Source organism: Rhinatrema bivittatum, chromosome 2 (assembly GCF_901001135.1).
Source record: "Rhinatrema bivittatum chromosome 2, aRhiBiv1.1, whole genome shotgun sequence".
Taxonomy (NCBI): domain Eukaryota; kingdom Metazoa; phylum Chordata; class Amphibia; order Gymnophiona; family Rhinatrematidae; genus Rhinatrema; species Rhinatrema bivittatum.
This window is the reverse complement of record NC_042616.1, coordinates 789,384,921-789,400,012: the sequence shown is the minus strand read 5'-3', so window position 1 is coordinate 789,400,012 and position 15,092 is coordinate 789,384,921. Positions and strand designations below refer to the sequence as shown.

Here is a 15,092-nt window from a genome sequence, read left to right as displayed (position 1 = left end):
GTCAGCATGGCTTTACCCAAGGCAAGTCTTGCCTCACAAATCTGCTTTCCTTTTTTGAAGGGGTTAATAAACATGTGGATAAAGGTGAACCAGTAGATATAGTATATTTGGATTTTCAGAAGGCATTTGACAAAGTTTCTCATGAGAGGCTTCTAGAAAAAGTAAAATTGTCATGGGATAGATGGCAAAGTCCTTTTGTGGATTACAAACTGGTTAAAAGACAGGAAACAGAGAATAGATTTAAATGGACAATTTTCTTAGTGGATGGGAGTAGGCAGTGCAGTGCCTGAGGGATCTGTATTGGAACCTGTGCTTTTCAATATATTTTTAAATGATTTGTAAAGGAATACGATGAGTGATGTAATCAAATTTGCAGATGATACAAAATTATTCAGAATAGTTAAATCACAAGCAGATTGTGATAAATTGCAGGAGGACCTTGTGAGACTGGAAAATTGGGCATCCAAATGGCAGATGAAATTTAGTGTGGATAAGTACAAGGTGATGTATAAAGGGAAAAATAACCCATGCTATATTAGGAGCTGCCACTCAGGAAAGAGATCTAGGCATCATAGTGGATAATACATTGAAATTCTCGGCTCAGTGTGCTACAGCAGTCAAAAAAGCAAACAGAATGTTAGGAATTATTAGGAAGGGATTGGTGAATAAAACGGAAAATGTTATAATGTCTCTGTATTGCTCCATGGTGAGACCGCACCTTGAATACTGTGTACATTTCTGGTCGCCGCATCTCAAAAAAGATATATTTGCGATGGAAAAGGTACAGAGAAGGGTGACCAAGGCTGAGGAGGTTAGGACTGTTCAGCTTGGAAAAGAGACAGCTGAAGGGGGATATGATAGAGGTGTTTAAAATCATGAGAGGTCTGAACGGATAAATGTGAATCAGTTATTTACTCTTTCGGATAGTAGAAGGGCTGGGGGGCATTCCATGAAGTTAGCATGTAGCACATTTAAAACTAATTGGAGAAAGTTCTTTTTCACTCAATGCACAATTATATTCTGGAATTTGTTGCCAGGGGATGTCGATAGTGCAGTTAGTGTAGCTGTGTTTAAAAAAGTTTTACATAAGTTTTTGGAGGAGAAGTCCATTAACTGCTATTAATCAAGTTGACTTAGAAAATAGCCACTGCTATTACTAGCATCAGTAGCATGGGATAGACTTAGTTTAGGGGTACTTGCTAAGTACTTATAGCCTGGATTGGACACTGTTGGAGACAGGATGCTGGGCTTGATGGACCCTTGGTCTGACCCAGTACGGCATGTTCTTAGGTTCTTATGTACCACATAGTTTGCTGCTTTTTAAAAATGTATTTATTTATGAACTTTTATATACCGGCATTCGTAGGACACATCACACCGGTTTACAAGTAACTAGAAGAAGGAAATTACAATGAACATGGATAGGGGAGAGGGGGCAGGCTAGAAAGGGGAGAGGTGGGCAAGGGCGAGTAACACAGCTAAGCGAAAGGAGGAAGGAATGAGAATAAGAGGAGAAGGAGAAAGATAACCAGTTTAAAATACTAAAAAACACAACACATGCAGAGTGCAAGTGATAACTGGATTAGCTGTGTACAAATATGTACAAAAACAATAGGCACGTTCTAAGAGGTGGGGGGTGGAAGGGTAGAACAGGGGGTAGCGGACGAAGGGAGGATAGGGAGCCAGTGCGTGACACTGCTGTGACCAGAGACTGCTTATCCCTCTGGTGCTTCTTATGCTGTTCTCCTTGATACCCCCTGGCAGTCCTCAATTTCTCAGCAGCAGATTACCCAAGGGAAGATGTGGCACTCTGACTCTCATAAACGTTTTGAGCGTTGAAAATTTGTGGGTCTTCCCTCCATGGCTCTTCCCTGAACTTTATTGTATGTGTGGTTACTTTTCAGGGTAAAGATGGCCCACCAGGTCTCCAGGGTCCGCCAGGATTGCCAGGCCTTCCGGTAAGCAACTAGCTGTACTGTCACTTTCACTGTTGTTTAATGATTTCATGTAAATTTGTGACTGGATAAGCTTCAAGATACATATGGTGCTGCGTAGCAATAAGATCCACAAAGTGCATGCTTCATGCAATATGATGCACGGTATTCAATATGATGGGTCAATAGAATGCCATTGTTCTTATAAGGAACCTGGATTCTTTGTAGTCTATGCAAAGAAGAAGAGACCTGTGCAATTTCAGAAGCTCATGTAAATCATCCTTGGATTATTCTCAGGTCAGAACAATAAAAGATGTAATCTTCAGGATTAGTGTTGCTCCTAAAACGCTTGTCATGAAGAAGAATTACATTGGATTATCTTAAATCGGTGGTACTCACTGACGGTCCTAAAGGGGCTGCAAGCGGGTCTGGTTTTCAAGTATCCCTAATGAATAGGCTTAAAGTAGATTTGCCTGCACACTGCCTCAGTTGTATGCAAATCTATCTCATGCATATTCATTAGAGATTTCCCTGAAAATCCGAATTGTTTGCGGCCGTCGAGGACAGAAAGTGAGCACCATTGTCTTAAATCATGCTGCACAGCAATGACCTGTCCTGTAATGCAGTGACACATGAACATGTCTCACTTTAGTCTCTCTGTTTTTATTCCTGCCCCATTTCTGGGATTTGCTACAGTAAGTGACAGTTGAATGCTATAATATTTTAGATGTAATTAATATTTTACAAGACATCGTATCTGCATAACTGTAGTCAGTGCTTCACATGGGAACATGGAATAAAAAGATAAGGATTGTAGAGTCTGCCCAGATTACTTTCTATTGCATGTTGTACACACAGACTCAACTCAGATTTTCCTTCACTTCATGTTTTACAAGGGTGAAAACAGCTCGGCTAGTCAGAAGTCACATGTTAAAGTACTAATTAAGAAGTGAGAAATAACACTTTCCCTGTACGTACCCGGATCAGTCCAGACTCCTGGGTTTTTCCTCCCCTCCAGCAGATGGAGACAGAGAAATTTTGAAGGACTCTGCCATATATACCCAGGTGCCACCTACAGCCTGACAGCAGATGGTTAGGGTGCCAAGCCTACAGTCTGGTCTGATTGCTTAGTGTGAATTAGGAGAGGTTAAGATAGTTAATTAAAAAAAAAAAAAGTTTAAGACCGGTAAAGAGATAGTCTTCAGCCTCCCAGGGGGTTGTGAGGTCCTGAGGGGACCATCCCCCCCCGGTTGTTTGAGGCAGCTGCAGCTCAGGGTCGAGGGCCCTATCGGCGTCTTTCTGCAGCCCTGGGGGTGATACCGGGGAGTCCGGTTCACTCCCCCCAGACGGACCCAGACCCAGAGGCAGTAGAACAAATTTAAAAATTAAATTAATTAATTAAAAAGGTTTTCTTGTTTGGGCTATTGACTCTTCCTTTCCTCGGGCTCACGTTTGGGCGCTTTTTATTGATTTTTGCTGCTTTTTCGCCGGTTTTTTGAGGCAGCCTTGTTCCTTTTTCATTTTGGCTGACATGCTGTGCGGCGTCATGAGAGCTGGGCTCTCCAGGGATGGCATATGTTCAAATTGCCTTTTCAGGGGGAGCCTCCGCGACCCCTGTGAGGGTCGTATTAAGGGTCCAGACTGTCTCCGGTGCATTTGGGGAGCTTCAGCCCTCTTCTGTCGGTCTGTCCCTGCTAAGCGCGGAAACGGGCACCATCTTTGATTCCCTCGCAGCGGTGAGGTTGGCGGTGCTGACAGCGGTGGGGAAGGGGAATCTCCCGCCGCGCTTATTCCCTCAAAGGATGGTCCCTTGGTTTTAAAGCCTCGGAGGCTGTCCCCGAGGGGGATTCGGATGCCTCATCGTCTGCTTCCTCTTTTTCATCAGACTTTGTTCTTTTAATGCACAAAGCTTTTAAAGCCCGGAAAGCAGGCAAAAAGAGAAGAGCTGACCAAGCTATACTCCTGGGCTCTCTTCCAAAGGCAAAGAAGCGATCATGGGGGACGAGGGTCCCGCAGGGACCAAGCAACCTTTGCGGTCTATGGCTTCTCAGCCTGCATCTGATCCATCTTCCAGTTCTGAGGATCCTGACACTCAAGATCTACCATCCCCGCCTCCGAGGGGGGTTGAAGGGGATTCGGACCCCCCCCCCCCCCCCGTAAAATGCTGCACATGGCTCACATGTGACGGAGGGCGATGACCCAAAAGTGGTCCGTCTCTTTCGGAAAAAAGAGCTTGAACCCCTGATTCCAGCTATTTTAAAGGAGCTAGAGATTGAGACTCCTCCAGAAGAATCCAGCTAGGAGCCATGGATCCTATGTTATTAGGCCTAAGAGGTCCTCCTACGTCCTTTCCATTCCATTTTTCAGCCACGGATTTGCTTTTCCGGAAATGGGACACCCCTGACTTGGGCCTGAAGGTTTCCAAGGCAATGGATAAGCTATATCCTCTGCCAGAGGAGGCTTTAGATCTTCTTCGCGTGCCCAGGGTGGATGCCGCAGTGGCAGCGGTCACAAAAAAGACTACTATTTCGGTTACTGGTTCCACGGCCCTCAAGGACTTGCAGGATCGGAAGCTGGAGCTGCAACTCAAGAAAAATTTTGAGGTCTCCGCGATGGGGGTCTGAGCGGCTATGTGTAGCAATTTTTCTTTGCGAGCGGGCCTTCGTTGGCTGCAACAACTACAGGCCAATGATTCGCTTTCAGAGGCACATGCTCTCCAGGCTGAGCAGCTGGAGACTGTCATTGCCTATAGTTCGGATGCCTTTTATGATTTGCTTCGCACATCAGCCAGGACAATGGTGTCTGCCATCTCGGCACGTCATCTGTTGTGGTTACAAAAATGGGCGGCGGATATCTCTTCCAAGTCCCAGCTGGGGTCTCTGCCTTTCAAGGGCAAGCTGCTGTTTGGTAAGGAGCTGGAGGACCTCATTCAGTCTCTGGGTGACAATAAGATACATAGGTTGCCGGAGGATCGGCCGAAGTTTGACAAAAGGTGTTGTTTATATTGTTAAATGCCCTTGTCCATTTCTGTATGATGGGAAGACCACCAGGATGCTCAAGACCCGCATGATAGAGCATTGCTCTAACATTTGCCTTCGTAGATTAGATGAACCCCTGGTTTCACACTGGTCGGATTGTGGCCACTCCATTTCTGATCTCTCCTTCACGGTGATCGAGGTGGTTCACTGTCCTCCACGGGGCGGTGATTTCCCCGAGATCCTGGGTCGGAGGGAACAGAAATGGATCTTTACCTTGGACACTGTTTCCCCGAAAGGACTTAACAAGGATATCGAGTGGTATCTGTTTGACTGAGTGGATGTCTTCGCCGCCGTGATTGACTTTGACAGCTCTCGCGAGACTGACTGCTTTCGCGCCTTTTTCTACCTTTAAATGTCTGCTAATTGTGAGGGCGCTCGCGCTCCGTTGACTACTGCTAAAGGTATGTGTATTATGTGTTACATGTTGTACATTTCTGTAGCCTTTCCACCACTTATGTATAGTGACTTTTACTCGTTTGATTTTCTAGATTATAATCGCTTGCCTGGTCCCTCCCGATGCAGCCTAGCGAAACACGGGACCGTGTCGGGGGACCGCTATAACATGTTTGTTATCTGATTTATGGAGTTGCCATGTTTACATTGATACACCTTCTTCTGTTGGAACTTTAATAAAGTGCCTTTTGAAATATTTGGTGGTGACAAGTTTTGTCCTGCACCAGTGTTTTCCTATTCTTGCGGATGTGCAAGGTTTCTGCTTCTTCTGTATCTGAGCTTAGGTACATCCCAGGAGTCTGGATTGATCTGGGTATGTACAAAGAAAGGAAAATTGGTTCTTACCTAATAATTTTTGTTCTTGTAGTCCCACAGATCAGTCCAGAGACCCATCCATTTACTTGGGGGGAGAGTCCGCTGCTCGTACTGTTGCTTTGTATATAGTGCAGAGTTGTTGGAGGTTTTCAATGCTAATCACTTATGTTAAATTTGGGAAACGAGTTTTCTATTGTCTTTTTGGGCAACTTCACGTTCTTCTGGCTCGTTGGAGGGGAGCGAGTTTGCATAGAAGTTTACTTAGAAATGTATGGTTGTTGCTGTCATCTTGGCTTGGGTACAGGTCAATACTGAGGGACTGCAGGTGGCACACTGGGTTATATAGAGTGTCAGTGAAACTTTCTCTGTCTCCATCTGCTGGCAGGGAGGCAAAACCCAGAAGTCTGTATTGATCTGTGGTACATTCAATAGATCATAGCATGAAAAGCATGGAAAATCAAGAAGCAATACTTCACAAAGCACTTTTCCTCATACCATTACATACTTGATAAATATAGCCATCATAATAGACACTACCGGTCATTCGACCTTCAATATACTACAATATACTACAAAATGCCACAGCAAGGATTATTAGCAACACCCGTAAATCAGACCACATAACCCCCATACTCAAAGACCTACACTGGCTCCCCATCTCTTTCCGCATCCTTTTCAAAACCCTAACCATTACTCACAAAGCCATCCACCAACATAACTCCACATGGCTCACTGAACCCCTACAATTCACAAAATCCTCCCGCCCCACCAGAATGAACCGGACTTGCACACTTCAAGTCCCCTCACTCAAGAAAGCCCGCCTCACAGCCACAAGGGCCCGTGCCTTCTCCATCGCTGGTCCCATGCAATGGAATACCCTACCTATCGATATTCGCCTCGAGCCTTGCCTTCAGAAATTCAGAAGAGCTTTAAAAACCTGGCTCTTCCACCAGGCCTTCCCGGACTAATCGCGACGTCCTTTCCCCATTTCCCTCGACCACCTTCCCCGACCTCTTGAAATTTGTTAATGCTGTAAATACTGTAATTCTTGGTCATGGACTCTTTAATGTTTTGGCCATGTAATCGTTAAATCCTTTGTCATATCATGCAACCTGTAAATAACTTTTTAAATTGTTGAACTCGTTTAATCTTTTTGTACTCTTCTAAACTTAACTCTGTTTTCACTATCCTTCTCGCCTACTTTGTTGCAATACTGTGCGATACTCTTACCTTAAGAGCCTCAATCCGTATCCTGCCAGTTGTCCAATTTCCCCCTCCCCTGTTCATTGTAACTCTCCTCCTTTCTAGTTGAAATGTAAACCGATATGATGTGTATTTTAATGTCGGTATAGAAAAGCTGTTAAATAAAATAAATAAATAAATAAAGTTTGTGCAAAAAATAATTTTAAAACTTATCTTGCTTAATGAAGCCACATCCCCGACATGATCCGCATTTTTGAAACTATGTTTCTATATCAGGGGGTTATCTCATGAATGTGAACAATATCATTCATTTACAGTCCATTATTGTGTTAACATGGATTGGTTTAAAAAAATGACGCCTGGGGCTTTTTTCAAGTTAAGTTTGCATGTATTTTTTTACTTTGCAAATATCCATGGAATTTGCAGTAGTGTGGACGGTTTGACAGTATTCCCCCAAAGAGAGCAACTCTTATAATCATTTGCATGTGTAAATTGACTGAAAATATCTTCCCTAAATACTGCTAAAAGTACACATGTTGTATCTGGATGCACATACTCTCCCACAATGAGACAGAGTAGATTTTTTCTGTGCCATTTAGCCAACTAAATCTGGATTTAGCCAGGTAAACAGCACCGTGTGAATATCCAGCTGCAGTCAGCGGCTGCCACTTAGCTGGCAAACGTTATATCCAGCTAAAACGTTAGCTGGCTGAGTGAGGGTTGGACGGAGCATTCCGGAACAGGGCTACTTGTCTGGCTAATTTAGCGAGATAAATTCCGATATTCGGCATTACTTGGCTTACAGGGTCATTCATCAAATCGCGTTAGGGCCGTATTGCGCGCGTTAGGGCCCTAACTCCTGCAATAACTCCATAACGCATGCAAATTTTCAAAATGTAGTCAAAGAGGATGAGTTTGGGCGGAGTTTATGAAAATGAGGGGTGTTTAACGTTGCAAGGCGATAGCATAATGCACATTATCGCACGTTTTAACGCCAGAAATAACTACACATTTTTTTCTGGCGTTATGCTGTGCGATATACCCGAACCTGATTTGCAATATTTTTTATCGCAAATCCTGTTTTGGGCAGGAGTGGGAATGGAGTGGAGAGAGAGAGAGAGAGAGCCTCTGGGGGGGGGGGGGGGGCACACATAATAATCAACTATTTTTAACACTGTAGGAGGGTCAACTAGTAACTCGAGGTGAGGTTTTGGTGGTGGTCTAGGGATTGGGGGCAGTTAGCCAGACAAACTTATTTGGCCGACTTTGAAAGAACCAAATAGATTCAGCACAGTCATGCCACTGAATATCTTGGCCAACCTAGAAGCTGGATAGCAGCTGAATGTCTTGCCCAGTTTATAGAAATACTCAGGTGTTACAGAGAGTGGGTCCTTATATTCCTCTGAGGGATAGTAATGTGTGTGTGTGTGTTTCACTTATAGGGCATTGCTGGAAAGGATGGCAAAGATGGCAAACCCGGGCCTCCTGGGGAATCGGTAAGTCAGCGTTTATTCTAATATCTCAGTTCCAAACTTTAAGAGCTGGGCTTGAGAAGCTCTTCTCCAACTTCGGTACTGCAGAGCACACCAGACTGGGCCTGGACTCTCAGGTGGCCCTCTCGGCTCATGCACATGCACCTCAGATGTATCCGTGCTAGGGTTGCCAGCTGGCTCTGTTTTGTTTTGTTTTTTCAGAACAAGCTGATCATGTCCTGGTTTTATGGAAGGACTTGTGGTCTGCCTTCTGTTAGGAAAATCAGAACTACAAGCCCCAGCATGCAATGGGGGTAAAACCTAGGATTGATCAATCTGTCCTAAAAAATGGAAGCAATTCATGCAAATCAGTCAGGCATTCATCTTCAAAAGACTGGGCTGGAAAATGAGAATCTAAAATGCTGGAAGGGCGCGCAATCATTACCTAGACAGGACTCCTTCAGTAAATCTCCTTTTTATGTTTTCAATATACAGAATGTTAGAAAGATGAATGTGAAAGGGATCAATGTCTTATCCATACATCTGTCTGTAGGCACTATAACTCTCCAAAACAGGAATGAAAATTCATCAAATTTGGCATACAGGAAGAAAATGTGAATATTTCAGATGAATTCAAAAGGCAGAATCATTAAATCGGTTTTTTCAGAGAACTGGGCCTCCAAAAGCAATCTGCATTGCTTTCAATGGGAAAGTGTTAGAAGCTTTTGGAACTGTTAGAATGCTGACCAGCATTTTTTTTTTTCTAAAGGCCAGATCCTCACCCCCCAACCCTTCATCCTTCCAGACAGGGATAATAACTGAAGCAATGGACAAAGAATGATCCAAAAAAGGACTTCTAAAGTACACAAAAACATACCGCCACACACCCCCTTCCCAGATACTACACACACAGCCACTCACATGCCAGGGCCACTTCTATACACACCCACACAGATACATTGACACACACACACATACCATGCCCACACATATACATTTCAGGCACTCCACCCACCCACATACACCCTCATATGTGCTCACATTCATTCAACACACCCCCCCACACACAGACCTACAAACCTCACCCTCACACACTACACACACATTCTTACACCCTCCACACACATCTCTCTCTCTCACACACACACACACACACACCTGCTCCCAGCACATCTACATTTCTCCACACACACACTCAAAGAACATAAATGATGCTGCTTCTTAATTCATCCCACTATACAATCATTCATACACCTCTTGTCACCCATCGCATATTTACATTCTGCTCCCAGCACATCCACACTTCCTACACCTATGTAACCCCTTAATCTCAATTAGGATTCTAAGGGAAATTTTTAATTCCAAGGGCTTAAGATGGCCTCACCTCCCATAACTTCCCTAAGACCTACTCTCTTCCAGGATTGCCTATCGGGTGAGGCGTGGGAGATTACTCTCCAAGGCCCTGAGCCTTGTTCTAGCAGTCTTGCTCTTCTAGTGCTGGAAACATAAACTGCAAGTAGTTTATGCTTCCAGCAGTCAGAAGCAGCGCTGGATCTGCCAAGAATGGGTGAGTTTTGACCTCTCTCCCAGCAGGAGTGCTGTTTGGGTATTGGAGGGGTAGGATGGGGGGGGGGGGGTCTGCTGGGGGTGATGAATTTGGCTCAGGCAAATGAATGGGATTGCAGGTAGGTGACAGAGTTTCAGGGTGGGAGCCAAATTGCTAAATATAATTCCAAACGGGGAAGGGTAGGTGGTAGAGGGAAGGTCCGACCTTCGGATCACAACCCTTATATGAATTTAGGAGAGGTTGGGGGGGGGGGGGGGCGGTTGCACGGCCAGATAGCGGCCATCTTATACAATGTGTTGTGGAAGGGAGAGACTTGGCTTTCGGCCCTTTCATTTATTTATTTATTTATCTTTGTTTTTTTACAGTGCTAATTAGCCAGATATCTTTTGAAGATTTCCAGTTAAGTAGCTAGGTATCGGGGCCACACATGGCCGGATAACATTAGACCTCCTCTGAAGCAGATCTAAAGTTATCTGACTAACTTAGCTGGATAGAGCTGAAAATCAGCTAAGTTAGCCAGATAAGCGAACTCTTGTCCGAAACACCCCCGGAACGTCCCTTTTTTTTTATCCAGATAGATTTTAGCAAAATAATGACCTATCTAGCTATAATCTAGAAGGATAAGTGACTCAATATTCAAATAAGTGCCATTTAGATGGATAATATTTGAGTTATCCATCTAAATGGCTTTTCAATATTGACTTAAAAAAAAAAACAACCAGTTTCCAAAACTCCAAATTCAAAAAGAAATTGCTTCAGAAGAATTTTTCAAAAATAGGCAAACTATGGGGGTTATTTTCCAACTCACATTATGACGTTTTTGCATGCGAAAAACACCTTAACGCATGCGAAAAGCATCATATCGCATGGTGCGATGCTAATTTTTAAAAGGGGAGGGGTTGGGGCGGAGTCAGGGGCGGGAATTTTGTAAAAGTAGGCTGTCTTCGCAAAGTGCGAAGCCCTAACTCATGATATTGCGCCATTTTAACGCCGGAAATAACTACACATTTGTACCGCAAGGTGCGAAAAGTTAACGCGCTTTGCCGTAATACCTATGTGAAGCACTAAGATAATGCACATTGCGATAAATAGGCTTTTACCATAAAACACGCCCCTCTTCCTATCGCATGCGATATTTTGATGAATCTAGCCCTATGTTCTTAATAAAAAAAAAAGGAAAAAAGAATCCCTCTACTATTCTTTCTAAACCCAAGCCTTAGCTCATTAGATGCAAGGTTCTTTTTTTCCAAAAAATAAAAGGAAAGAAAGCAGGAGCAGGAACAGAACCATTCTGCCTCCCCTAATGTTTAACTAAAACTCCACACTTCCTCTAGATGTTTCCCTCTTTTCTAGAAACAGGAAGCAATCATACAGCAGCCCACATGGGGGAGCTGGAAACCACGTGGTATACTTCTCCTCTACCTACACTGGTGGTACAGTATTCTTAGTATAGACCCACACACATTCAGAGAAAGGGAACATAAATGATGCAGCCTCTGCATTTATCCAGCCACACACACCCGCACACTTGCCTCAACCACACGCCAACAAGTACCTTCTACCTATACACACACACACACATCCATACCCCCCAAAAAAACCCACACCTCACAACTCCCCTTATGCACGCAAACCTGCTGGATATTACTGTACCCCCTCCCAACACAAATCTACCCAAACGCACAGACATCCACCCCAACCCATACCCTGACATCTCCATGTACCCACTTACATCTACACCCACATACACCTACACTCTCATAGCCCACAGATGCTCCCGTGCGCACAGCCCATCCACACACAGTCAGCTTACACACAACTCCCATCCACATGCTGTCTCTCACATAAACATCTGCTACCATACACAATTATACCCCCCAAAAAAATCCCACAAGCCCTGTACACGTACAGACCCTATACAACCATCTACGCACCCCCAAAAACGCCCCCCATGCATTCATCATCTCTCCAGATACTCCCCCGACACTCCCACGTTCACACAATCACATCCCCAAACATATACCTTCACCCAACCTCGCAAACACAGACATCCCACCTAACCCCACTCTACATATACCAACCATACCCCCTCATACACACCCACCCTCCATTCCCCCCATATCCTACCACAGCCTTCCCAGAGCCACACCCCTTCAGCATATACCCTTTCCACAAATCTGTTTTAGAAAGCTTTTCCAACGCCATGCCCCTGCATGCTTTCACTACTTGTTTACAATCCTAAATCAAGAAACCATAAACTGTAATTTATCAGTATTTGAAATTTAAAAAAGCATAGTTGGTTATGAAATATAGACCTTGACAGCAGATGAAACCTGCCTGGTCCATCTACCCTTTTTATATCATACCATACACATCCTCAAGCAATCAATATTTAAGCAATGGGGACAATTTTTAAACTCCGCAGGAAACTTTGTATCTATGGACCTGCAACCAAATTTTCAAAGGGGAAGTCGCTGAGAGTTTCCCTTTGAAAATTTGGAGCTGAAGGGGACCACAAGTACAAAATGTGTTTGCCCCCCACTTGGTATTATCACACTGTACAGTTTGGTAGAAAGTCTATGGGTGCTTTTTACCCAGGGATTTTGCACCAAATTTTAAAAAGAAAGTGCCTCCTTACTTTCACTTTGAAACTTGCCAAGGGCGCAGAGTATCCAAGGACTTTTGCACCTGTTTTCTTTTTGTGCTGGTAGAATTTCTATGGTAAATAACACGTGTAGATTTAAAAATACAACCTGTGTGCATTGTTTATGGTTTATTTGTTTTTCTATACCGTCGTATCAGTGGGAACCTTCATAACGGTTTACAATCATTTAACAAGGAAAGTACAATATTGAAATAGTAAAAGAATGATAACAGTTATCATATATAGAGAAGAAAGACAATAGTAATGGCAGTTAGAGTATTCTAAAATGTTGTAGACTAAAATATATAAAAAATATATATAAAATATATCTCCGATCCTGTCCAGACACACCTCCTTAAATGCGTATGAAAGCACACACATTGTGGATGCATATTTCTAGTCACATTGTGGGTGGGAAATTTTCATACTGCCAATTTATTCACATGCAGACGTGACTTGCAAATCTGTTCTCCCCTTAGGTTCTATGTGCCGTATGTCAATTCAGGCTGAAGCTGTAGCTCCTTATTCATCTCTCTCCATTCAGCAATTCATTGCGTACAAATACTGTACATCTTAGAAATATTATTTGTAGATAACCAAGATCAGACATATTTGCCTTGCTCAACAGCTGGCTTGGATCTGGATAACCCAAATCAGCATTATCAAAATAAAATTGTCAAACATGAAGATTTTTCCAACAGGAATTATCTTTTCTTTTTTTTTTTTTTTTTCCAATTAGGGGCCGGCAGGAGAAGCTGGACTTCCAGGCAGAGAAGGACCTCGAGGGTTACCTGTAAGTATCACTCTAAAACGTTGGCTTGCATTGATGAAGTGCAGCTGTTGTGGCACTCTGACTCCTGGCGAGCTGGGATTTGTCACCACAGATCGTCTGACCACCATAGGCCGGCACACAAACCTGTGGTAGACCCCACTGGTTTTCATGGAGCCACAGACCTAGGCTGCCATTGACACTGTACCTGCAAATCCAATGCACTTGGTAGTCTTAGATTTAAGTTTACGGCTGTTAGAAATACAGGGAATTAGATGCTGTTTACTATTCTTCTTGTAATAGCTGACATCTCTGACATTTTATTTTCCTGCAGGGATTTAACAGTGAAACCTGCATACCATACAACACATTCTCACTCTTTTCCTCTCAATGATATATTTTTTAACTATTTATTTATTGTTTAACAATAATATACTTGTAAAGAAAATAAGCAAAGAATGGTCAAGCATAATGTGTAAAGAAAATAAGCAAAGAATGGTAACACACATTTCCCTGTACGTACCAGGATCAGTCCAGACTGCTGGGTTATGCCTCCCCTCCAGCAGATGGAGTCAGAGAAAAGCTGAAAAGCACCCCCTAGATATACTGGTGTGCCACCTGCGATCCCTCAGTATTATTCTATTCTGTTAAAAAAAAAAAAAAAACCAGGTTTCAAGGCAGGCTTGGCAGGGCAATGCCCTAATGCCACATGCCCGGAGGTAATCCCTAGGGACCAGGGGGAGAGTTTACCGGTCACCCCACCAAGTTGAACTATTCTAGGAGTGTGTGGGCTTCTGAAGGGGGCTTTTCAGGTGCGGGGACGCTGTTTGTTTAAAAAAAAAAAAAAAAAAAAAGTAAAGTTGTTTCAGTACGCGTAAGTACTGTTGGTGGCAGGCAGGATACCGATTACGTTCAGCCCCGGCCTGCCGACTTACTGTCCCGGGACTCCGGAGGGGGTGGCTGGCTCACCCGGTGTGCTGCTGTACTCGGGGACTGTACTTACCTTTTTTTTGGCGCACTTTCTTTACCCTTTCTTCCTGCCTCTTCATGCTGCGATCTTCGGCCTGCACGGCCTGCGGGGGGCGGGGGCGCAACTCTCCCGAGAGGGTCTTTGCTCCCGATGTCTTCCCGGGGGCGAGGGACCCTCTCGGGGGCCGAGCGCTGCCCGCAGCTCTTCTTCTTCGCGGCGGCGCAGAGTTCCTGGCACCCGGTTGGCAGCCCCGCCTCCCATAGAGAAAGAGGTGGCGGCCATTTTGAACACGCTGCTGTCTGAGGGGACAGCGTCGGAGGAGGAGGATTCCCCTCCATCGCCGCCGGCTCTAAGCCCGCAGGACACGCCCGATTTCGGAGGCCCTTGGTCCTCCCGACCCGCGGGGGACACTTTTAAAAGAACAGCTCCGTTTTCTTCACAGTTTGTGCTTTTAATGCACAAAGCCTTCTTAGAGGCAGAGGCGGGTTGGAAGATGGCCGGACCCTCTCCACTTAAGATCCCCAGAGCTGCCCCGGACCAGGGGAGAGCGGGGACTCGTTGTCCCTGTCCACAGGGGGCGCGGGGATTCCGGAGACTCCTGATCCTTCTTCGGACATTCCCGATTCCGCCGGGGGTGGAGATTTGGACGGTCAGGCATCTGTGGAAGGGGATGATCCCCAGGTTCTTCGATTATTTGGCAAGGACGAGCTAACTCATTTGATCCCGC

The 15,092-nt window shown here is 44.6% G+C and overlaps 1 protein-coding gene across 1 annotated transcript in view; it reads left to right on the top strand.

The window, feature by feature from the left end:
• The window catches only part of COL22A1 (collagen type XXII alpha 1 chain), a 791,008-nt gene that overhangs the window by 713,472 nt on the left and 62,444 nt on the right, over positions 1 to 15,092 (top strand). The window contains exons 50-52 of the mRNA XM_029592071.1: positions 1,905 to 1,958; positions 8,386 to 8,439; positions 13,366 to 13,419. Coding sequence (XP_029447931.1) covers positions 1,905 to 1,958; positions 8,386 to 8,439; positions 13,366 to 13,419 — 162 coding nt within the window. The remainder of the gene's footprint in view (positions 1 to 1,904; positions 1,959 to 8,385; positions 8,440 to 13,365; positions 13,420 to 15,092) is intronic.